Source organism: Cuculus canorus, chromosome 8 (genome assembly GCF_017976375.1).
Source record: "Cuculus canorus isolate bCucCan1 chromosome 8, bCucCan1.pri, whole genome shotgun sequence".
In the NCBI taxonomy this organism is placed as follows: Eukaryota; Metazoa; Chordata; class Aves; order Cuculiformes; family Cuculidae; genus Cuculus; species Cuculus canorus.
The window spans coordinates 12,428,612-12,451,967 of record NC_071408.1 but is presented as its reverse complement, the minus strand read 5'-3'; the positions used below and the strand labels follow the sequence as shown (position 1 = coordinate 12,451,967).

At 48.9% G+C, this 23,356-nt stretch overlaps 2 protein-coding genes across 3 annotated transcripts; one reads left to right on the top strand and one right to left on the bottom strand.

Moving 5' to 3' along the window:
• Positions 1-713: 713 nt before the first annotated feature.
• On the top strand, positions 714-13,215 carry RGS5 (regulator of G protein signaling 5). 2 transcript variants are annotated; one of them, XM_009555775.2, is made up of 5 exons: positions 714-866; positions 6,478-6,588; positions 8,472-8,533; positions 8,651-8,817; positions 9,312-13,215. In XM_009555775.2, exons 1-5 carry the CDS (start codon positions 823-825, stop codon positions 9,471-9,473), a joined length of 546 nt encoding a protein of 181 aa, XP_009554070.1. In that variant the 5' UTR covers positions 714-822; the 3' UTR covers positions 9,474-13,215. The 2 variants fall into 2 exon arrangements, with proteins under 2 accessions (XP_009554070.1, XP_053929393.1); XM_054073418.1 differs by lacking the exon at positions 6,478-6,588 and having other exon boundaries at positions 727-866.
• Positions 13,216-13,999: 784 nt separating this feature from the next.
• Positions 14,000-21,080, bottom strand: RGS4 (regulator of G protein signaling 4). Its single transcript, XM_054073414.1, is given in 7 exon segments — positions 14,000-15,818; positions 15,821-15,848; positions 15,850-15,879; positions 16,398-16,564; positions 17,249-17,310; positions 18,279-18,365; positions 20,828-21,080. Coding segments are annotated over 7 exon segments (609 nt in total). The 5' UTR covers positions 20,872-21,080; the 3' UTR covers positions 14,000-15,627.
• Between the last annotated feature and the right edge of the window lie 2,276 nt (positions 21,081-23,356).

The following is a 23,356-nucleotide window of genomic DNA, read 5'->3' as shown; positions in this document are numbered from 1 at the left end:
CACCATGGTCCAGTGCAGCACCCAAGCTTTAGGTGAGCAAGGGGCTGTGCCCCAGTGGGTCAGCAATGGGGCAGAGCCATACAGGGGGAGACAGGGACCAGTCTCTGTGAAGCCCTGCATCCCAAGTTACAGGGGGCTCTGTGCTCTACTGTTCTGAAAGGGAATAGAAAAAGGGTCCAAGCTTTCCATACAATAATTCTGTACTGGAATCCTTTTTTGCGTTATTGAAGCATCACTGTCAGATAAAACTGGAACATTTGCTATAGTTAATATTTCTTTTTTTATGCTTACATAAAAATGAATTTGTTCTAGAACAAAAGTCACCGTTACTCACCAGCTCATAACTGTGGATATTTTTATGTTAGCCACAGCTTTTGAATCAATGGCAAGACTTCTTTGAACCACTTTTATTTTGATGAAAGTGACATTTTTCATTTAAAAACCTTACTTGAATGAAACATTTTTACCTGGCTCTTCTAAACACTGAGCTGGAGCCTGATGCATCAATCAGGAAACCCTGTGGTCTTCCTGAAAGCCCCCTCAACAGCAGATTGGTCCTTCCAATTTGATTACTTGATCTCACCGCAGGAAAAAACACATTTCCCCCCATGTGAGCCTAGAGAGAAGAAAACAAAATCCAGAAGCTGCTGGGGCCAAGGCCAGCTGCGGCAGGATGGACGGCATTGGTTACAGCACTGGCAAGGGTCCAGACCTCGGTGCTATATAGGAGGGCGAGGGGGGGAGCCAGGCTACAGACTGTTGCTGCCTGCTTTAGCTGTTGCTCACCCTTCTTACAGCTGAGGAAAACTACAGCCTACCAAGATGTGCAAAGGATTAGCAGCGCTGCCCCACACATGCCTGGAGAGGTGAAGAAGGGCCAGCCGGCGTGGGATGCTGGGGGCTGAGAGGCTCCTTCCTCTGGCATAGGCCCCACGATGGGCTTATTTCATGGGACTAGGATTGCCCAGCTCTGAAATGGGAAGGGATGGAGGGATTGCTGGTTGGGGCTCAGGCAGGATGCTACAAAGTGACTGGGGCACTGTGGGAGAACAAGCACTGATCTAGCCCCAAACCTCCCTATCTGGTTTGGGAACCTCTCTGCTGGGTAAGTCCAGGCTTCCCTAAACCCAGCCCTTAAGCTCAATAGCTGTGTGGACCTGGAGCACGAGTGCATTTTCCTTAGACCTTAATGTTGCAAAACACGGTGAGGGAGGAAATAAGTAGGAAAGCAGTTGCCTTTTTGAGGCAAAAACATCTTTGGCTCCAAAGTGTCTCAAAATCCTCTTTAACTGCCTGCACCTCCTTCACACACTGATTAGCCAGCCCTGGCCCCTCTCATGAGGGCAGGTCAGGTCTGTGCAGAGCACCCCCTCTGCCCCAGTCATGGTGCCCATATTTGTCCTTACCCTCATCTGCCCCAACATGTGCCTCAAAGTCTGCCTGCAGTCATGGTAGTGCTTCCCAGGCTGCTCTCACCTCTAAGACCCCAGCAGGCTCCAGTCCTCGGCCGTTACTACCTCGACCAGAACCTGCCCACTTCTGTGGGAGCTGGAGCTGGTATGAAGTGGAGGGGTCTCCCTGTGGCAGTGGGATTCTGGATCCTTCCCTTAAGGAGGAAACTTTACATATTAATTGCCCAGTGGGGATTTACTTGCAAGTGCAAATACCTTTAGTGCTGTTTTTTCAGATGAGAGCAAGGGTGGCATTCACTGCCCTGGGGGTAGCTCCAGGAGAAGAATCCCTTCATCAACTCAACCTGTGCCACGTGAGGCTGATGCCACTTGCCTGAAACCAAGGCAAATTCCCATTACAGGCGCAAATGGGAATGTGGGACTGACAGTTTCTTTGTTTGAAATGTGCCCCTCAGCCATCCTCATTGCATACCTTGCCTGGTCTCCTGCAGCCTCTTGCACCATGGGCAGCTGAGCAGCACTCTTAAAGATGTATGTAGGTGAACCACCCATTTCTGCTCTGCAATCGTCTTTATTGTCACTCTGCTACTTTCTAATAGTAAATTAATTTTTCATTACTGCTACACTGATGGTTTCATTGACCTTTGCTATACTCTCAACACCTCACTCTCAAAATGCTGCTTTGCTTACAGTTCACCATTTTATACTTAGGGCAGGGTTTGTCCCTTGTGAATCATTTTGTATTGCTTAACAAGGAATTTCAACAGCAGCTTCATTGCCAGTTTCATGAGAGCTCCTGCCATTCCTCACAACTGGTCCCCAAGTGTTGTACTTGGGTAGTGCAACACTGGCTCCTTGAACATTAACCAGTTCTCTGGATGGATGTGATATATTTAACAGCATGGTCCCAGTCCACATTCCCCTAGGGCTCACCTTTCCTCACCACTGAGGAAAACTTCATGTCCCCTACGCGTTGTGTCCTACCTTTCCCACGCTGTCTTCCATGAGATGACCTTTCCTGCTGCAGCTGCCTGGGGTCTGGAGAGCCCATCCAAGGTCTCTGACAGACCCGAGAGGCCCGTTGACTCTTTCCAAAGCTTGTGCTCCCTGGCCTCTTCAGAAGGGGGTGATATGTTTGAAGGAATCACTTCGTACTGCCTGAGCTGACTTGACTCCTCTCCAATAGACCATATTTGTCCATATATCCACCATGGCTTTCTGATACAGTTGTGGCTGACATGCCCATACAGCACCACACTTGCAGTGTTTTATAGCTCCTGGAGCCATTTTATCCCCCCTGAAGTAGGTTTTTTTTTCCCCCTCAAAGGGCAGGTTACCTCCAGCACTTTGCTGCCTTGGGCACAGCAGTAGCTTTAGCATTCACCTTTAACTTCTAGCTTCTTCTTTTGTTTTGTTTTCAAAGCTGGAGTCACTCCTGACCTTCCCCAGCAGCCTTCTAGCTCTCAATGTGTTTTACAGAGCCCATATTTTCTTTTAATGCTTCTTGGAAGCCTATTTTCGCAGACAACTTGCTTGCTCCCACGTGTTCTCACATTTTAACCTTCCTACAGTTTTATGATTCTCTTGCTTTTTTTCTCCACTCCGACTGTAGGCTTTGGGGTTTTTAAAGATCCCTTTTTGTTTATCACTGACGTTTTAACCCTGCTGTTTAGCCTTTGCTGAAGTCTAAATTGAAAGCTTGTAATACTATTTTCTGGAGGATGCAAGTTATTTCTAAATAGGCCTTCCCTCCCACAAGCCTGCCAACCGCTCAGTCTGTTTGGCTGTCCTTTCAACAAGCTTTCTCTGCTGCAGCCTCCCGTATTTCAATAGGCCAGGACTGCTCGAGGTGGGGAGGTTCTTGCTGCTGTCCCCGTATAGGGCTTCAGCAGAGATGGCCCATCAACAACCCTATAGGACAGAGCCAGTCGGAATGGAGTCACCCAGTGAGCTCTGTTGGGAGCTGCAGGTGGTAGAGCTGCAAGATAGGCATAACGTTGATCTAGGAGACTAGGCTGGGGAGAAGCTCACCTGCAGCACGACCACTTTTTAAGCTCAGACCTCAGGAAGTGGCCCGGGGTCTGAGCTTCAATGGAGGCAAGATGTGGGACTCAGCTGTGACTGATCAGGAACATTAAGGCCCATTAGTGACCTCTGAGCCTGACAAATGCTGTCCTTAAGTCGGTGGGAAAGAGAACAAGATTTTGCACCAGGTCTGAGAGTTATTCAGGGCAGTGCTTCCTGCTGTGTGAAGCTGACATTGATTGCATCCAAATCTTGCACTTGTGTTGGCCCCACCTGTGCCAGAGTAGTGAGGTCCCCAGGTCTTGCTTGGACAGCAACAGTCTTGGTCCTATCTTCCCACCTCCTTAGGCCATCGTGTGTTAGATCTCAGTGCCCCTGCTCCCAGCACATTCAGTGTTTTCCCCTCTCTTGTTCGAGACCCTCTGTCCTCACTGCAGAGGTTGGGAAGTCTCTTTCCCCTTGCTCTTCACCCCTGCTCCTGCCAGATGAAAACCTCATAATCAGGCACGTGGTCCAATTGCCTGGAGGCACAGCTGTGCCCTGGCTGGGCCCTGGTAGTGGGTGCTGCCAAAGCAGCATCACAGGTTCTGCCCTCCCAAGCATGTGGTGGTGTCAGGGAGAGGGACGAGGTGGCAGATGGCATTTCTGCTCAGCCCCTCTTTGAGAGGTGTTCCCCAAGGTCTCCTTCCCTGCAGGACGCAGTGGCCACAAGCACAGACATCTGGGAAAGCAGAGCTGGGCCAGGGGGAAGCTGTCATACCCCACCAGTTTTCCTGGGGCACCGTCTGCACCCACCTGTTGCTTCAGTGCTAATGAGGCTGCAGCTCCTGTTGCCTTCACCTGCTCTTCCTTGCTGCAGTTGGGCCATCCATGTAGGCTGGGACTGTGCTGTGAGAGTGCCAGCCTGTGGAGCTCACAGGAGAGCCAGCCCTAGGCTCTAGGCATCAGGAGACAGCTCTGCCTTGGAGCATGTATCCACATTTTATTTATTCATTAGAGGGACTGGAATGGACTGTGCACAGCAACATCCCTGTCCTAGAGACATCTCAGTGCAGGGAGCATGAGGACCTCATCACCCTTGACCCAAGATCCTGCTCTTTCCAGGCAAAGTTCAACTTGTCTTGGAAACATGAGCAACGGAATCTGTTCCTGTAGCTGCTGACATTTTCCATGAAAACAGTTGGATTACTGGGTCTGCTCTGACAGCTGTACATGGGCTGCAGGTGGTCCATGCTGACCCAGATTGGCTGCTCACTCCAGCTGGCCCTGCTGACTCCTCCTGCGCTACCAGCATTGGTCTTGCTGGCCCCTGCCTGCTCCCATGCAAGGGTGGCTGTTGGAAGCAGGTTTCTGCAGCAGAAGTGGGAAGCAGCTGGGAGGGGAACAGTGCCTGACTGGGTCTCGAAAAGTCACCCATGTAGGGTGGCAGGTGGGCAAAGAAAAAGAAAGAAATAAATAAAGAAAGTTTTACAAGGAGGGAAAAAAATGAAGGAATGGAAATAAAAGAGCAGACATAGCAAGGGAGTAATTGTCCACAGAGGGCTTGTGAAAATAAACAGCAAAGAGAAGCGCAATGAGCCCTGAAGTTGAGGAGCTGCAGTCTGGCTTTGGTGGGCATCCTGTAGCAAAGACACTTAGCTCAGCCTGTGGGGAAGTGGTGTGTCCCCTTGTGCTCGTCCACCTTCTATGCCAGTTAGTCTGGAAGTCACCAAATGTTGCTGTGCCAGGGAAGAATACTGGCCTGCAAAGATGGGGTTGGGAAAGTCCATATGCACTCCTTTATTCATCCAGTCTTGTGCAGTCCACTTTAGTTTTCTCTGCAAAATGACAGCTTGCTCATGCTACCAACAGTGAGCTGCAGCAGAGGGGAGTCTCCATGGTGGCTTTGTATGCTTAGGACCATATTGCAAGTTGTATTGCACAAGAGGGAATATTATGGGAGACATCTGGACCTGCTGTTAAGGCCCAGGCCCTCTTGTCTATGTATAAAAATAGATGAAGGGTGGAACTCCTCTGACAGTCAGACTACTTCACCTCCTGAAACCCTTCTTCCCCCTCTGCCCAGGGAAAGCAGCACCTAGAAGTTACCTGTTTCCAAGACCCTTACCTTTGCAGACATGAGGCTTGTATATTACTTAGGAGTGAGCAGAGAATGTGCAAACACTAGCAGGAAGTGTGGTGGGCTCTGTCAGCATGCATTGCTGGTGGTCCCCAAGAGAGCAATAGAAGAATAACATAATCCTAATAAGAGATCCTAGAAAGGAGGAAGCCCCTGGCTGTGAATGCTTGGGAAGGTCAAGGGTGGGCACAGAGCCCAATGAAGAATGTTTCATCCTGATTTTGGCAAGTATAGCAGTGTGTGCTAATGTATGTGTTAACAATAGCATCCCCCAGGACAGGGAGGATTTTGGCTGCTTGGTGCCAGGGTGTGGGGCTGCACTGTGCATCATTGGAGACAGAGGCAGTGACATCAAAAAGCTCAGGGGACAGCAACACACCAGTGTCCTGCTTCCTCTCACTGCAGACCAGGACCTGGGAAGGGCACCCTCTTTCAGAGGCCGTTGGTGTTGTGGGGCTGGTGGGTGCAATGCAGGATGGGGCTCAGCATGGAGCAGGCACCACCGTGCAACTCAGCCCAGCCTTCTCTCGAAGGGAGCTCCTTCATCTCCTAGCCAGCATTTCCTCGGGGCACATCACTATAGAAACTGAGTGCTGCACACACATCCCCTAATTCATCCTCAGAGGAGCCCCTCAGTTCCACTGATAGAATTATCCCAGCTACAGATGGGGACGAAGCAAAGAGAATGAGATCAAGAGCTGCTGCTAATTCTGAGTGCCCAGCTTGAATGCATCGAACAGGCACCTTTACAACATTAGGATCCATTTGCCTGTAATTAATTACACAGCTTTCTACCTTGCCAGCAGCAGTGCTAGGGTTTATGTCAAAGTCTGCGCCAGGGTCCATGTAGGAGCAGAGCAGGGTTCAACCCTGCTGCCCTATCCCTCCACCTGACCTGCCTCTGTTCACCCCCTCCTGCAGGGCCAAGGAGATCAAGACCAAGCTGGGCACACTGCTGCAGAAGCCTGACTCGGTCATTGACTTTGTCATCCCCTACCCAGAAAAGCTGGAGAAGCCACCCAAGGCCCAAAAGTGAGTACCATTCATGCTCAAGTGGCCATGTCACTACTAAAACCAGGAGAGGCGCATGCCCACTCTTTACAAGGGTCGGACTTCTATTTCCACTTTAAATCATGACTTATTATTTTACACCAATCCCTCTCCCCATGTTCTCCTTCGGGCCATGCAATGTTACACTAAACTGGTAACCAAGGGATCGCTAAAACCCCCAAACAAGCCCCCAAACCAAGCCCAATGTGCAGATGACCATACTGCTTATCTTGACATGAGCCCATAGAGAACTGCAGTCAATTTGTTGGCTGCAGTCTGCAGGGATGCTTGCCAGCACAGTGCCTGCCTGCTGCAGTGCTGCCCTACAAGAGCTGCCCAGGGCAGGCAGAACCCCAAAAGACAACAGATTTTGCATGCAGCCACCGATGTGCCTTGGATGCCTCTATGAAGGAGACATATTTGCCCCCATTAGCTGTCCCTGCCAAAAGCTGGAGAACATTTTCACTCCTCACTGGCTGGAGGAGTTGTTTTCTCCTGCGTGGCACTGTTGTGCATCTTCGGTATCACCCATCAGCATCTCACTCACAGTTAATATCATCCCTGGGACATTCAGCTAATGGGAAAGTGAATTTAGCAGATTCCAGGAAATCTGGAATGCATTTGGTCACTGCAGTAATGCTCCCCCTCACCTGGAGGGCAGGGACACACCTAGAAGGAACATGAAGGCAGGGGGAGCTTTTGATCCTTCCTAGCAAGTGCAAATGCAATTTGAGGTCCAGAAAGCAAATAATAAGAGCTCCCATCAAGGTCGTTACTGCTGGGTGCTAGTGGTTTGATGACAAGTGAGGGCTGCATATCTAGCCTGAGCAAGCCTTGCATTTCTGCCCTTCTCCTCTTCCCCCAGGAACCACCTGGGCAGGATCACCTGCACTTTCAGCAGCCCCACCACTGAAGAACAAGGCCCCCAGGAGCAGCAGGTTGTCCTGCCTCCTTCTCCTTCCCTCTCTCCAGGGATGCTCTGCTCACGCTGAGGGTTTCAGCCCTGACATGTACCTCAGTGGCAGCAGAACAAGACTGAGCTGCAGCTCTGACTGCAAGGAGTGGGGATGGTCTGCAGCAAGCTCAGCAGCATGGATGTACTTCCTTTCTCCTCCAGCATTAGGCACTGTCTCTGGCAGGCAGCAGGGAGTGCAGGAGGCCTTGTGCCCCTATGGCCACTCGGTCAAACTCCTTGGAGCTTGAAAACCCCGCAAAACCACAACTAATAAAAACACCCAACCCTTTTTAGTCACATTACAGGCAAAGCATTTTTTTAAAAAAATGAGGAAAAGCCATGCACATGAAAACAGAAAGTTTTCACTGGGGAATGAGGGAGCTGAGGTTGGCATCCTGCCCCACTGCGGAGTGTAGGAATGGGGTGGGCAAGCTGTGGGAGTGGAAGGGTGCTGATTCCAGGCCCAGCAGTATAGGGCTGGCAGGATCTGGCCCCCTCTGCCCCTCCCCAGCCAGGAGCATCCTTCCCCATCCGAGCAGAAAAATATAAGGAAGCTTTCCAGCTGCCTGCAGAGCTTCTACTCTGCCCTCCCATACATAGGCGCTGAGGCAAGGAAGGGACCCACAGGTGTAGAGGGACTTGCTTTGTGGTTCAGCCACATCTCTGCTCAAAACACCAGAGAATTAAAGTCCTCACCACCCCTAGCCCTTGGCTCTTCCTGTCATGAGTATGCTCATGCAGTGATACAGCACCATCTCCATTGCTTGACAATTACCTGTGTTCTACAACACTTTCCACAGCTCGTTACTCTGTTCCTCCCCATTTTTAAAGGAATTATTTAAAAACCTGGATCTCTGGTGGAAACCGTCAGATGAACATGAACTACCTGGGCTTTCTTTACTCCTTTCAGGCCAACACCAGAGGAGGCTTTGCAGTGGCGTGATTCCCTGGAGAAGCTCCTGCAAAATCCCTGTAAGTTCACATCCCTCTGTGGTTGTGTTCTCCTTGTCCCATCCCCACACTGGTGCTCAGTAAGGGCTCAGCCACTGGGACCCCCTGGCATACAGTGAGGGCACATCCCCCCTGCAGATGGGCTTGCCAGCTTCCACAGCTTCCTGCGCTCTGAGTTCAGTGAGGAGAATGCTGAGTTTTGGGTGGCCTGTGAGGACTACAAGAAAACCAAGTCCCCTGTGAAGATGGCAGAGAAGGCAAAGAAGATTTACGAGGAGTTCATCCAGACCGAGGCACCCAAAGAGGTCAGTGGCTGCAGGGCAGGAGACGGTGGGAGGAAGGATGAGACTACTGCCCAGGTGGCCTCCATCCCAAAGGAGGGTGATGGCTCAGGGGCTTAGAGGACTGTACTCTCTGCAAGGGGCAGCCACATCCCTGTAGGCTGCTTTCCCATCCTTCAAAGCCCTAGTGGCTCTGTTTGAGCTCTCAGCCTCTTCTGAGCTTCTTCCTACCATGGGTACCTCCAGCATTCATCTGCACTTCTCTGCCCACAGGGGGATTATGTTAATCGTAAGAGATGACAAGGTAGCCCTCTCTCCAGAGTTACCTCTGCTGCAGGATAGACCTCATCCTTCATTGCAGATTTACCACCAATAATTCCCCCAGATAAATGAACCTATTTCAGTCTCTCCCCATAGCCTCTGTGTGGTTGTTGTTGGGACAGGGCAAGTGAAGGGAGTTACCATCACCCACCCCACAGAGAGGCAGGGTCCCCATCACTCTTACACTCCCATTGCAGGTGAACATCGACCACTTCACTAAGGCTGTGACCGTGAAGAACCTGGTGGAACCATCGCCAAGCAGCTTTGACACGGCCCAGAAGAGGATCTTTGTCCTGATGGAGAAAGACTCGCTGCCCAGATTTGTGCGGTCGGAGTTTTATCAGGAGTTAATCAAGTAGCAACGTGGTAGGGCTGTGCAAAGCATTCCCTGTGAGTGGCCACACTGCTTCTTTCTAAACACCTGCCCCCTCTCTTGCAGCTTATTTGCTTCCTTATACCACTCTAGAAGAGCACCCAGGGGTGTTGCTAAACATCTACCGCTGTTCTTTAGACTGTCAGATGCCCTGATGTTTCCTCTTACAGTCTCTTTCCCACAAAAGACCAATTAGCAGAAACCTCTGGTGATCCTGGGTTTGGGACCTGGAAGGGTGGTGGAGCAACCCCAGCTCTTCAGTGACCAGAAGCACCTCAGGCAGCTGGTATGTCCCTGGCACTGTGGGACTCAGCATTAGTCAGAGGCTCTGAGGTGATGCCTCTGCCATCTTAGGATATGACAACATTTCTCTGGTTTTTTTCCCCATATTGATGGTTTTGTCCAGGCTCCTGGACTCCTCCTGGCTTCCCAGGGTGTTGCTGAGGCTGCATGGGGTGCCCTGTGGGTGCCCCCCTCCCTGGCCAAGACCAGCATGACTGTAGCCCTGGGATGCTGGGTAAGGCATGCCCACTGCGAGATCGGCATCACCTTGTTTTCAGAAGCAGCAGACACAGTGACAGCTCTATGGCAGAGATGGCTGTAGGGCAGATCCAGGATCAGTACATCCATGTGCTGCACTGCGCAGCTGGCTGTCACAAGGGGTGGGCAGAGCAAGCGTGTAGCACCACTTCACCAGTGACTCCACTTGGAGTCAGCTGTGACATACCCCGTTTGCTTCACACTAAAGACATTAAAGAGGATAAAACAAGATCTGTTTGTTCAAAACACTGAGACTGTTTAGCAACCCAGACCTCCTGCTCACTCAAACCACATGCATGATGTACTGAGCTCACAGTCTGCAGCCTGTGCCCATGTCCCTACTGCCTATGTGCAGCCCTCAGCAGTACTGGTGGCTGGTGGTGGGCTTGGATTTGCAGCTTTGGGGGTGTTGCCACAGTGGTTTCTTGCTCCAATTGCTTCCCTCTGCAGTAAATACGCCAAAGCAATCCTTCTATACAAACTCAATTGAGGGGCATTGATTAGAGCAGGGAGGAAAATCCAGCTGGGGAGGTAAAAGCTGCAATTGCATTTGTTGAGATCCAACCAAAAAATCCAAACCAGACCTTGTAAACCAGACCCAAACACAAAACCGTTATTGAACATGTGAAAAATAAACCTCTGTCTTCTTGAAGAGGTGGCAAACTCTGCTGAGTTTGTGTAATCTGCCTCTTGCTCTCCTGGCTCCTCTTGTCTGTCCAGGACGTGTGTTGCCATAAAGCTGTCTCTTAAAAAGGACAGCTCATTTCAAATGATTCAAAGCCAGCCAACTGCTTGCTAGCAGAATAAATCATGGGACAAGGGCATACATGAAAGGTGGCTGGGGTCTCATTTCAGCCTTGAGGTGAATACAATGAACTCCTGCTCCATGGGGCCTGGACATTTCATTCCTGCAGCATCCACAGCACCATGGCTTGCAATGAGCACATTGCGGGGATCGACCTGCCCAGCCGGCAACCCAAGAGATGTGGGCAAAATAACAAGCAACCGTGCTCCCAACAGGTATCTCAGACCAACTGCCTCCCTCAGACTGCTCAGCCTCAATTGCAAGTCATGAGACTCCATCTGAACATAAACAGTGGATTTGCCAGCCTCTTCAAGACATTTAAAATCTGATCAAAACCCCACTGGCCCCAAATATTTACATGTTGTCATGGTGATGAAGAAAAATATATCATGAGCTGTAGAAAGTGGGCTGCGTTCTCCAGGCAGGGATGGGGACGCAGGGGAAGGATGAAGGCCATCAGAAATATGACTTTTTCTAACTCTGGAGCAAACAGCCTGGGAAAGTCAGTGCTGTAGGAGCGGGTGTGATGTTCATGGGGCATACCCCTGGGGTGAGCATGGGGGAAGGTGGCTTGCGCGGGCCCAAAGAGCCGCAAGGGAGTCCATGAGCAACCAAAAGGGTGCAGGATCCCCTGGCAATGTCCACTGCCCAGAACCAGTGGGCAACAAGGGGGAGCCAGGAACAGCACTGGGCACAGGAGGGGGCCTTGGCCAGCCTTTCTGCTGCAGGATGCTCCCACCATGTCTACCCCTGCATACTCCCTGCATCCTCTTAAAGTCTCTGTGCACTGATGTCAGAATAACTGGGTTCAGCATGTTTAAGCTCCCTGCTCACAGTATGACTCACAGAAATGCAAAACCAATCAGGTTTCGCTCATGAAAAAGCCCAGATCTTTCATTTTTTTCTTAATCCTTTGCCAGCTATTTCCAGATACCCTCACATGTTTCACAGATAAATGCCAACACTGGGATGCTTCTGAAGGCTGGCTTGCTAGGTGCAGTCACAAGCTGAAATGTCACTAGTTGCAGTGATGTGTAGGGCAGAGAGTAGCTGTCTAGGTATGTACGTGCCAAAAAGAGAGGTGGAGGCTGGATTCAGGAGAGATGAAACAGCTTTATTAAAAATCTCTCCCAGGCTCATTTCTGCTAAAATGCTGGAAGGCCACTTTAGGGGGTGATGAACAGGTGTCAGTGAGCTCTCAGGTGGACATAAAAAGTGGCCCCTGCAGTGTTTTGGAACTCTTGGGAAGTTGTGTTTGTGTAGAAGGGTTGTTTGGCTAATAAGTTGGCAGGCTTACCCCCAAAAAGCAGCAAAGCCTGTACCCACCTCACAGCCAAGCTTTCTGCAGGCTCAGTGGTATTTACTGTTGAGCTGATATCAGCCATCGTATTTCTGGTAGGAAATACTCCATGTATTTTATCACTCTTACTCTCATGAAATTTGGCATACTTATGAGCACTACACATGTGACATTGTACATCTGTATTCCTTCAGGCATTTACAACTATACACACACACATATATACATACTCCTAATGTGGGCATCTGGATCCTCAGTGGGTCAGAGAGTCAAAAAGCAGAATTTTTGGATAGTGTGCTTGGGGTCTGTTGCAGAGATGAATATGCATGGGTTTATTGCAGTCCCAGACCTCATTCAGGGAAACCTTGGCCATCCACATGAGAGAACATGAAGGTGCATCTTCCCAAACACCATCTGAAATCACCTTGTGCCTGTGGTCGCTGGGTGCCCACAGCCCTAGTGCATCCTGGAGCCGAAGCCAGTGCAGGAGGCAAGTCTCATGCTCCTTGATGGACACCTCATGCTGCAGCCAGGGTCCCCAGGCACTAGGCACTGCTTCTGTGTGTCCCTGGTGCCTGCTCCCACAATGCAGCCATGCAGAGGAGGGCTCCCTCCAGCTACAACCTTCAATTAACAGTGAAGAAACATTTTGCTGTGGCATTTTGTGTTACTTCAATGACGCAGACCCTTGCACCTTACCAGCCATGGTGTGGAATTGCCCATCTCTCCTCTGCATGTCAAGGCAGGGCTCTGCTGGTGCTGCCCAGTCCAAGCCCAGAAGGACTGCTGAAGCCTACAAGTCAGTTGGTGGGAGATACCCACTGGCTCATGGAGGACTAGGCTTGTCTAAGCACTCCCCGTTCCTGGTCACTCCTTGGAGGGTGTTGAGTGCTGTGGCTAAGGGCTGGAGGAGGGATTGGCTCCTCACAACCATGGGCTGCAGGTTTTCAATCTGATATTCTCCATGTGATTTCCGTTAGAGATCTTCACACGGGATGATGTGCACTGAGGAACTGGTTGCTTTAACTTGTATTCTTGTACCACTCAGTAATCCACACATAAACGTGTATTTCTGCTACTGTCTCAATGGACTACTTTTTTGTCTCTTTGCACCAAAGGCACAGCATTTCCTTACCCTCTGCAGAGAACTCCCAAAACTTGTGCCAAAGCCTTGGCAAGAAAAAAGGCCTCTGAGAGCCTCTGCTGGCAACAGATGTTATGGTTTTCTCAGAAACTGAGAAGGCAATAGAACTGTCACCCAGGATGCTGGTCCAGAGGAAACTCACTGGAGCAAGGGTGGCATAGGCACCCCTCCTCCCCATGCCCTTCCCCCAACCCCTCCCCCGAGTCCTGTCACACAGTACTGCCTTTGGCTTCAGCTCACAAGAGTTGGCTCCACTCCTGTGGCAGCCAGAGTGCCTCTGCAAGGACAGGGGCTGAGCAAGAACCAGCCCTACTCAGTCCAGGCCATGTGCTCTGCACTTGCAATGGTTTGGGCCAGGGACGGGTTGAGGTCCAGTGACGAGATGCTCCTTTACATTCCCCCATTCAAGGCTGTCCAGGGGGCCTCATGCTCACCTCAGCCCCTTAGCCATGATGGGTTATCCCGTGCTGAGCTCACTGTCCAGGCACAGCATGGACCCCAAAAAAGCCAGCTTCCCCAGATCCTGGTACTGAGGGGTAACTGAAGAGGATACATCTGTTTCATCTTTCCATAATTTAAATAATCTCTGAGTGGAAGCCATTTGTAAAATGACTTTTTAGAGTACCCTTGGCCAATGAATTGCATCTCCATACATTTTCTTGGTTCACAGAATGGCATTTTAGAAGGTACTAAGCAAACATTTTATTTATAATGTATTCATCATTATTTAAATACCAATACAGTTTTTTTGCAGAGTTATCAAGTGTTCCTAGTACCAGGGCAACCTAAAACATAGCCACATGCTTAGCCATGTTCAGAGCTTTTAGCAAGCCTCTCCATGTCTCAGCTGAACATGCAGGGATGGTGTAAGTACAATCTAATAAATACAAAATAAAGCAAATGTCAAAATAGATAATTGTCTGTGCATCTAGACACGCCTGCTGGAGAACTGCAGCCTCCTCCTGCTATGTCAAAAACCCCAATGTGAGAACTGTTGACTGGACTGGGATGCAGAGTGAGGAATACACGGTTGTCAGAGCATCATATCCAACTGAGGAGAGACTGAGGGTAGGGGAAAGTTTCACTGACAGCCATTGGACTTCTCAGAGTGGGCTGTCCCAGCTGGCTGGTAGTGAGACCCAGTACTGCAGCCCTAGGCACCAAGCCCTGCATCTGTTCCTCGTGCCTCCAGCTGCAGGTCAGTGTCAGTCCCAAAGTCTCCATGTCTAACTGCAGTGATTAAAAAGCAAGCTGCCTTCTGGCAAAGTCTGGACCAGTAATGACATTGACACATTCCTGCTACCATTTTCAGGAGGAAAGTGAGTCATGCTACTACTGAAATACAAAACCCATATAAATAAAATTAAAAGAAAAAAAGACATTTTTCAAGTATTCCCAGGCAGGAGTGGGAGTACTTGTACCTCCCCAGCTGTGGTGGTAGTGTTCCTATTCCATCACAACCTGCTCCATACAAGCCAGGGCAGGCGAACTTGAATTCAGATGGCACTCCCAGAGTCAGTAATACACATTTGCCTCTCTGTGAGAGAAGGAACATGTTTCTGTTCTCTTAGCTATGGTATTTAACCTGGAAGCATGAAGGACACAATAAATGACATATGAAATAATGGAACCTCTCCCCCCTAAACAGCTCTGTACAGCCCTAAGAAAGGTCCCTGGCCAGCACAAACCTAGATGCTACAGAGGGAGAAGTGGCCAGAAGGGACAGCTTCCCTGCAATTGTGGCTGTGATGATTGAGAGAGGCTGTTTGTCTGAAAAGATTTGATTTCCCTTCAAAAAAGAGAAGGAAGTCTTCCTATGTCCGGTGACCATAATGCAGCACAGCCTGAGTTCTGAACAAATGCTACCGAGCCTAGATATTTGGGAGCTTTACAAACAGCTACGGATGAGAGCAAGTCCTTTCCAGCTAAGCTTTTGCCCATGAGAAAGCGGAGATCACAGTCCCCAACACTTCCCTGGGCTGCTTCTTTCCCCTGCTTCTTGCTAGGTGTCATACTGCAGCACTGGGCCCTCGGTGGGGACCACTGGGTCTGAGTGAGTGTTCTCCTACTGCCCTTGCAGGGCTTGCCAGAAATGCAGAGGAGACGTAATGATTCCATCCAGCTTTTCTGTCAGACAGACTCCAGGGCTTCTACACCAATGGAGTCAGAGGAGGGTTTGCTTACACAAACTGAACCTGGCTTGGGTTACAAATGCTGGCTGTTGCATGACATGGGATACAACTAGGACATTAGACAGCTCTTGGAGACAGCTTTGTTGCTTCATGACAATGAATGCTTTTGCTGCTATATATTATTGCAAGAGCCCAACCTGCTCCTGGCTTGCTGCAGGTTCAGGCACACTGAGAAATGATGTTGGAGTTGCAGTCTAAGGTGTGAGCATGGCTTCTTTTGCAGTTTTTGGGCCCGCAGCCAGCACCAGGTGGGCTGACCAAGTTGAGGTAGTAGGGGGACTTGAGGAAACGGCGGTAAGAATCCTTTTCCATGAGGGTAAATATTTTTCTCTGAGCCTCATCAAAGCAGTCAGTGTAGGCTCCAGGATATTGTGGCTTGTACTTCTCTCGTGTGCACGAATCCAGGTTCACCTATAGGTCAAAAGGACAGTGTAAGTAGAATCTGTCAGAAGTGGCTAGCAGAAGTAAGGGAAAGTCCAAGCATCTATCCACCAAGTGTGCGTCAGCTGTCTTTGGTGAGCAGTTGTTTGAAATGGCTGTTCATAGCCTTGGCAGAATCTGTGCAGCTGCATACGATCTGTCATACAAACTGTAGAGGAGACTGACACATATTCATCTGGGATGTGGACAGCCAGGAACCTCAAACAGCTGTATGGGAAGCAGCTGGGAACACTGGGAATCATAGTCCTCTCAGTCTTCCCCCATTTGAGTGTGCACATGGGATGGCCACGTGGTTGTAGCTAAACCAACTTTCTCTCTATCAAAGTTTAATACAAAAGCAATAAAAATGACACCATTACCTTGATAATTATCAGAGAAGCAGCACTCTTCAACATTTGTGAAACTACTGATCTCTACTTTCCTGTGCTGCTGGCCTGGTGCAGAATTTAGGGCTATACCTTCACCCAAGAAATGTTCTGTGCACATACCTCTTTTGTTGCCTGCACTGAGATGAACTCATCATAGATCTTTCTGGCCTTGGGGCTGAGCTTGGCTGGTGACTTGGTTTTCTTGTAGTCTTCGCAGGTGATCCAGAATTCGATGTTTTCCTCACTGTACTCAGATTTGAGAAAAGCACGGAAAGCAGCCAGTCCTCCTATAGATTATTTAGAGGAAAACCAGATCAGGTAAGTGTGTTGGTTCCTGGTTCCATAACTGTGAACCTCAGCAAACAGCAATTCCAGGTTCGCCTTCTCAGAGCTGAATGAACATCTCCCCTGGGTCTAGCAGTGGGGGTGGCTGCCTGCCTCCACAGCCATCACTCCTGCATACTGAGGGAGGCTGGAATTCAGATAGGCCCCATGGGAATGTCACACATGGGTCCTCAGCTGGTTGCTCACCCACTGTGACCTTCAATGTTGCACAACTCGTGTTCCCAGGAGGCCCTGAGGAGACATCCAACATGCACCACAGAGTCTCAGGCCATGGGAACAGTGAGAAGGAAACCTCAAGGACATTAGTGTAGCCTGGAACTGATGGAAAGAATGAAGTCTCCCATGGGCTCAGCTGCAAAGAGTTTTCCAGTTTTCGGTTCTCGTTTAACCCACTGTTCGTGTGCTGCAATCTTGCCCTCCCCTTTCACTGAACCTAAGACAAAGCCTCACCCATGATACATTGGGATTGTGCCTTGGATATGACCAAGAGGACCACCTTTCTCAGAGGTCTGTGTGAGGCCAAAAGTACTAGTGTGTGGTGTCAAGGGATAACATCCCATGTCCTGTCCAGGGTCTGCTCACAGCACACATATGCTGCAGGCAGCAGAAGGGCCCTCTTTACTTACTGTCATTATGGATCAAGTTTTCCAAAGAGACTGCCCACTTTCTGACTTCTTCTTGGCTAAGTCTATAAAGAGACAAAGGGAGAAACATAGGGACAATTCAAGGGGAGTACACGAACGACAAATCTGTTTTTTTGCTTAGCACCATTAGAAATTTTTCTTCTGAATGTTAGACCATAAAAAAGAGACAAAGAAAGAAATGTGTGCTTGCTTTATAGACACCCCTGTGGATTCCAGATCTAATCTACAGACATTCCAGTTTGCAATTCCTGTCACCAGCCATAGGCTGGAAAGGAGTTTTCCTGGAAAAAATTGTTGGGCTCTTTGTGTTTATTTTTTGACTGGCTGCATCTCTTACTGGGGCATGGAGCTGGGATCTCTCTTAAGGGTCCTGTCAGCTAACTCCAAAGGGCTTATTTCTTTAGCCTGTCATGGGTAGCAGTAGCTATATGGAAGAGAGAGGAACATGGGAACTAGAAACACATGGGAATGTGGGAAACATCCTGCATTCAATCCTCCTACCAAGCCAGAATGTCATAGGGCTCACCTATTCCAGGAACATAACTTCGCCTTTGGAGTTCTCCTTGGACAGGATACCATTTATTTGCACCTCAGTGAGAGCAGTCATACCCTGACAGGCTGCTCTCCATTTTCTGTGCACACCTCTATGCAGCTGTGTGGCCCATTGCACAAATCCAAAGAGTCAGTGATGCTGATTCTGCAATATATTAAGTCGCACAGGGTCTTGTGATAGCATTATTCCACTGTGCAGGAGCCTGAACAAGTCTTTCCATGTGCGCATGCATATATTGAATCATGGAAGTGCTGGCAGAAAGGAAGCTCTATTTCAGCCTTCTTCATGGAAAGGGACTATCAATACCTGAGGATTATTGCCACACTAGATTCAAACACAGATGTTCAGGAGGTACTGGGAAACAGCAGAAGAAACAGTAAAGAAGTTCATCTCAGTGAATGAGTAAACAACACTTTGCAGCCAGCCCGGGCTTAACTACATGGCAGCATCTGTTCTTACCTCTCCTTCTTGTCCTGGGAAGAGCTGTAGTCACAGGATTCTGACCTCTGCAGAAAGAAGCCCAGACGATGCTTCATATCTTTGGCACTGGAAGAAACAATTCAAGAATGACATTAAGATAATGCCTTACAACTCCCTCTGCAACTCCTCACTCACAATAAGCACTTTCACCATTACTCAGTGACACGAATGCAGGTCCCTGCTGGTGATACAGTGCTGACTTTCCACTCTTCACATAACACACATTTCTGTTGCTAGACATATACAGCAAAGTCAAAGAATTTTTCATATTCAACAGTACCATTTTCTTGCTGAGAAGGTCATTAGTCTTGAGGCAGGCCTGGTAAAGAGGGAGAAGCTGCTATTTTCCTACTCTTTATCTATAGTTAAAATATTGTGATAGAAAGGCATCACTGTGTTGTATGTGTCTTCCTTCTCCCTAAACTGATTTGCTCAGCTATCAGTGTTCGGTTCTTATATCCTTACTAATGCTTTCCTGCAGACCTTGCCATTTCCTGACCTCACCACCCAGCTACAGGAACAGTGGCGTAATGCCAGGCCACCTCACCAAGCAGCTGCCCATGGCAAAGGGAAGGGAGGAAGCAAAAGGCTAGGCACAGGACCATGGGGTGAAATCAAGAGATGAGCCAGGAGCTTTACCACAACCAGCCCATGCTGACTGCAAGCTGCTGCCTTCCTCCATGGAAAGCAGCTATGAGAATACATGCTTAATTTTGTTCTGCTTCCCAGTGGGCTCAGGACAACTGCTGCTTGACAACAGCATCTAGATAAGCAGTTGATATTTCCCTCAGCATATCTCTGGATTTCCTTCCAGTTTAAGGACGAGGGAGGCAGGCAAATCAGTCCTGCTTGCTCACAGACGCAAGCTCTCTCCTACTGCAGGGTGCAATGACAGCATAAGCAGGAAATTATTCTCCTGCTCCTCAGATCAGGGTCTGGAAAAAAGCAGCAAGTTGTGCTGCAGGGATGAGCTCTAATAGCTGCTCAGACTCCCAGCACTCCTCTTTGCTCCAGCCAGAGCACCTGTCAGCAGTCCTAGCCATATCTTGTCTCACTGCTTTCTTGTGATCATAAATGTTTCCTTAACAACTCCGGCACTAAGGAGAGAGCAAAGGAAGCTCATAGCTTGGAGTGGAGTGTGTGAGACCAGGGCCAAGCCCCAGGCTCTGCCCAGGCAGATAGAGGCTGCTCTGTGCTGCCATGCTATGTGCCCCCAGAAGGAGACTGCTTGGGTCTGCAGGAAGGCAGCAGCAGGAGAAAACAAAGTACTGTGGTTTGCAGTTAGTCCCAGAGGTTTCTAGGAGAGAATGATTTTCTTGAGAATCCTGGACAGAGTTGGTAAATAATTTGAAATTCCTTTTCATTTTTTCAAATGTTATTTTCTTATCTCCGCCAAATGTTCATGCAAACTAAGGGGGAGGTTGTTAATATTTTTTCCTGACATTTTCAGCCCTCATTTTCATATCCACTATGTGCAGGGAGCAGGCTGAGTCTCAGTTTGTACTTTGCCAACCCTCTGCCATAGCACAGCCACTGGGAAGCAGCCTCAGGAGAGCTCCTGAGTGCATGAGTGCCCAGGAAGGTAGCACTACACCATCAGACGTACAAATTTGCACAGGCTGGATAGGCAGGGAGGTTTGTGGGGTTGATGCCATTCTACAGGCCTCATAGTATCTGGAAGGGAGGGACATCTTCACAAGAGGGCTTGTGGCCAACTTACAGGCATACAGAACCGCTCATGCTGGGCTGTGGGGCAGGCCATGCTGCTGAGGGCATGCTTGGGGGCGCACAGACTCCACTCTGCCAGGACTGGGATACCTGGCTGGTACTGCACACCAGGATGCAGCCAGATCCTGCACCCATGGCAGGGGTACAGCTCAGCCCATCCTGACTGGCACCATCCAGTGCAGGTATGGCAGACTAACTCCACATTGGCCCCAGAGTGCTGTGCACCAGAGTACAGGCTGTCCTGGTCCCTCACCATCAGTACACACCCAGGCTGATACCACACTGGCTGGTGCTGCACCCAGAGCTGCAGTGCCCTGAGCTGGCTCACATCCCTTCCTTGCCTGCTGGCAACTGAGTCTCTGGTCCTGCCAGGCAGGGTTTCTGCATCTGGTATGCATTTTGAGAAACGAATGTCAAATTTTTGATACCTTGTTTGCCTTGCGTTGTCCTCAGGAGATCAAGAAAAGAAAATTCAGCAGAGAAAGAGGATTCAAAGAAGAAAAAGGGTGCAAAGCTTGCAGCAATGGCAGATGGCAGGAACAGCAAAATGCTAAAAGCTGCTTGTTTTGCTGTTTGGAAGGATGGGTTTAGAGTTCCCATAGGTCCTACAAAATCTTTATGCAATTCTGCTTCTGATTAACAGAAAAAAAATTAAATCCTGTAAGCAATCATTTGTATCTCATCTTACAAAAGAATCGGAGCCAAATCTCTATGCAATTCTGCTTCAGACACAAAGTGTAATACATCAGCATATCTCCAGACTAAGAAGACTATTAACAGATACTTAGAAAAAACAGTACCTTTTTAAGCAAGTGGCTGGCAGTGCAGCAAGTCCCTTGCACATCTTGCTGTAAGGTCGGTCCTGTATTCCAGGAAAAACAACAACACAAGAGGAGATATGGGCTGCGTGAGAGTCCTTCACCGCCTGCAGAATTCAGTCTTGTTTCTAAAGCCAGCTGCGCTGCTTTGGCTCTGTTTTATAGCCTAGCCCAGCCAGCCCAGCAGCATTCAGTGACCCAGTCAGAAGTCAGCACAGCGTCAGCAACCATCCCCTTTTTGCCCACCCAAGAGGAAGAGGGTGATGTATAAGATAAGACAAAGGAGTAAGTGGGATTGAAAACCTTACCAGAAATGAAGCTTGGTGTCTGGCTGCAGAGGTGTGTGCTTTTAAAAGGGCGCAAAAACCTTCAGGGGCTTTCCTCTATTGCAAATAGTGGAACGGTGCAGATAAAAGCTGGAGGAGATTTTCAGGGGTGGTGAAAAGGGTCAGAGAATCATTTCTGAGAAGTGAGATGAGCTTTGCTGGTTCCTCTGTTCATTTCCCCCTTCTATTTAAAGCAACCTGGGGAAAACAAGGGACAAGAATTTTAAAACAAAAGGACCCCATAATCCGAACAAATGCAGAAACCAGAGCTATAAGGAAAGAAGAAGGAAAGAAGAAGGTAAATTTACCAGGAAACTACCAGACTGTCCTCTTTTGTTCTAGAGACAGTGGATATATGCCTTTAGTGAGGTTGAAATAAAAAAGCTCTGAGTGGCATATCACTATTGAAATATAAAGCATGTGCATCCTGGCACACACAGATATTTGGGTACAGCTCAAGTACATGTGTAGGAAAAACACATGTATGACACAGCTGCCTTAGGTATATAGGTATCACATTGCTTCTTCATCTGACTTTGTCCTTAATCAAAAGGCAGACCTTGGAACTCACCAGTCCCTGAGTCCCCAGGGGAAGATGATTAATTAAAACAATAGGCATAACTGTGTCTGCCTAGAGAGGACTTTGTGGAAGCATTGAGGCTATCTGTGCTAAAGGATGAATCCGTGAAACACCTGGCTGTGGGGTTCGGTGGTGACACCTGGCTCTGCTGTAGTTCCATGGGACAGCAGAATGACTCTAGCTATACCACTTGGCTCTTGGAAGGTGCAGAAGGCAGCTGTCCCTCTGGAGAGAGGGAATTGTTTGATATTTATTGAGTCATTGCTCAGCACAGCCTGTACCATCATTATAAAAGAGAGGCAAGGTATGTGCAGATGGACATACGCATGGTCTGCTCCACTTGAAGTCTTGCTCCTGCTATGAATTAAAGAAGCTTCAGTTCAGCAGCAGCAGTCTTTCTGCCTACACTACCCACTGCTGTGTTCCCTCTCCCCAAAGACCTTTAAATACTTTGCCCGTGGCCTGCAGAAGTCACAGCTTTTCCCTCCTGTGTCCCTAGCGCCTACAACCAGCAGTACAGAAGACCCAAATGCCAGAGTAGTTTAGCTGCCTTGGCATACGGCATGGTCTTGGATTGTTAACTGTGCTGAAAAACAATGCTCTAATTAGCTTTATAATGCTTTTGTATGAATGTGACTATCCTGTTGCCAAACCAGAGGCAACATGCCTGCAAGTCCTGCACTGTTTGGACCAACAATCCATTCCAGGGCAGTGTAAAACTTCAGCGGAGTGAATCCCCTAGTGGTTTTAGTGTTGGTGAATTTACAGTGCTTGGGTGGATATGTAGGAAGTGACTGAGCACTTGCAGAATTGGTGCCAAAGCTCTCTGATATCTTCTCTTTGGGAGGAGAGAAGCCAAAGGGCAGAATATGGCCAAGGCGAAAACTTTAACAAATTAATTATTAATTTCTAAATATTTTAATTAATTAATTTAATTTTAATCTCAGTCTTGTGCAATGCCAATGCTGTTCATGAGCAACTGCAGCACATTCATCCCAGCTCTTCAAGAATTCAGCCAGACAATGTGGTCAAGGTGTGTGTAAGCTCTCACCCTGACCCCAACTGCAGCAGCCAGAGCCTGACCTCCTGGCTTAGGAAGCTCCCAAAGGCTACTTGCTAGGGCAGGGAACCTCTGTACAGAATACAGAAATTCTCCAGTTTCTCTGCAGATTGATGTGTAACCAGATTTAGGACTGTCACACTGCACTGTGGATTGTAAGCATATTTGCTGCGCAGCTTTAATGACCCTCAAATGAATGCTGATGCTGTCAACATCAAATCACCTTCTGGATATTCCAACTTCTGTGTGAATAGGGTGGGATAAGAAATTTCTAACTCTGGCATCACAACAGCCATCCTGAAGAGATTTACAATTAAGACCATTTTCCCTGGACTGGGCACGCGGATACCCAGAAATGGTGCAGCTGAAGTTTCCCATTTTCCAGTACATGAACATACACTGATTCAATCTGGCCCCCATGAGAGGAGATTGCATTTGTGTACTGTTTCTCCTCTAAACTGTGTTTCCCAGCTGTTGCAGATCAGTATCCTCTTAGCTTCCCATCTCTTATCCTCATAGTCAGGCCTCTTCTTCCATGGCACAGA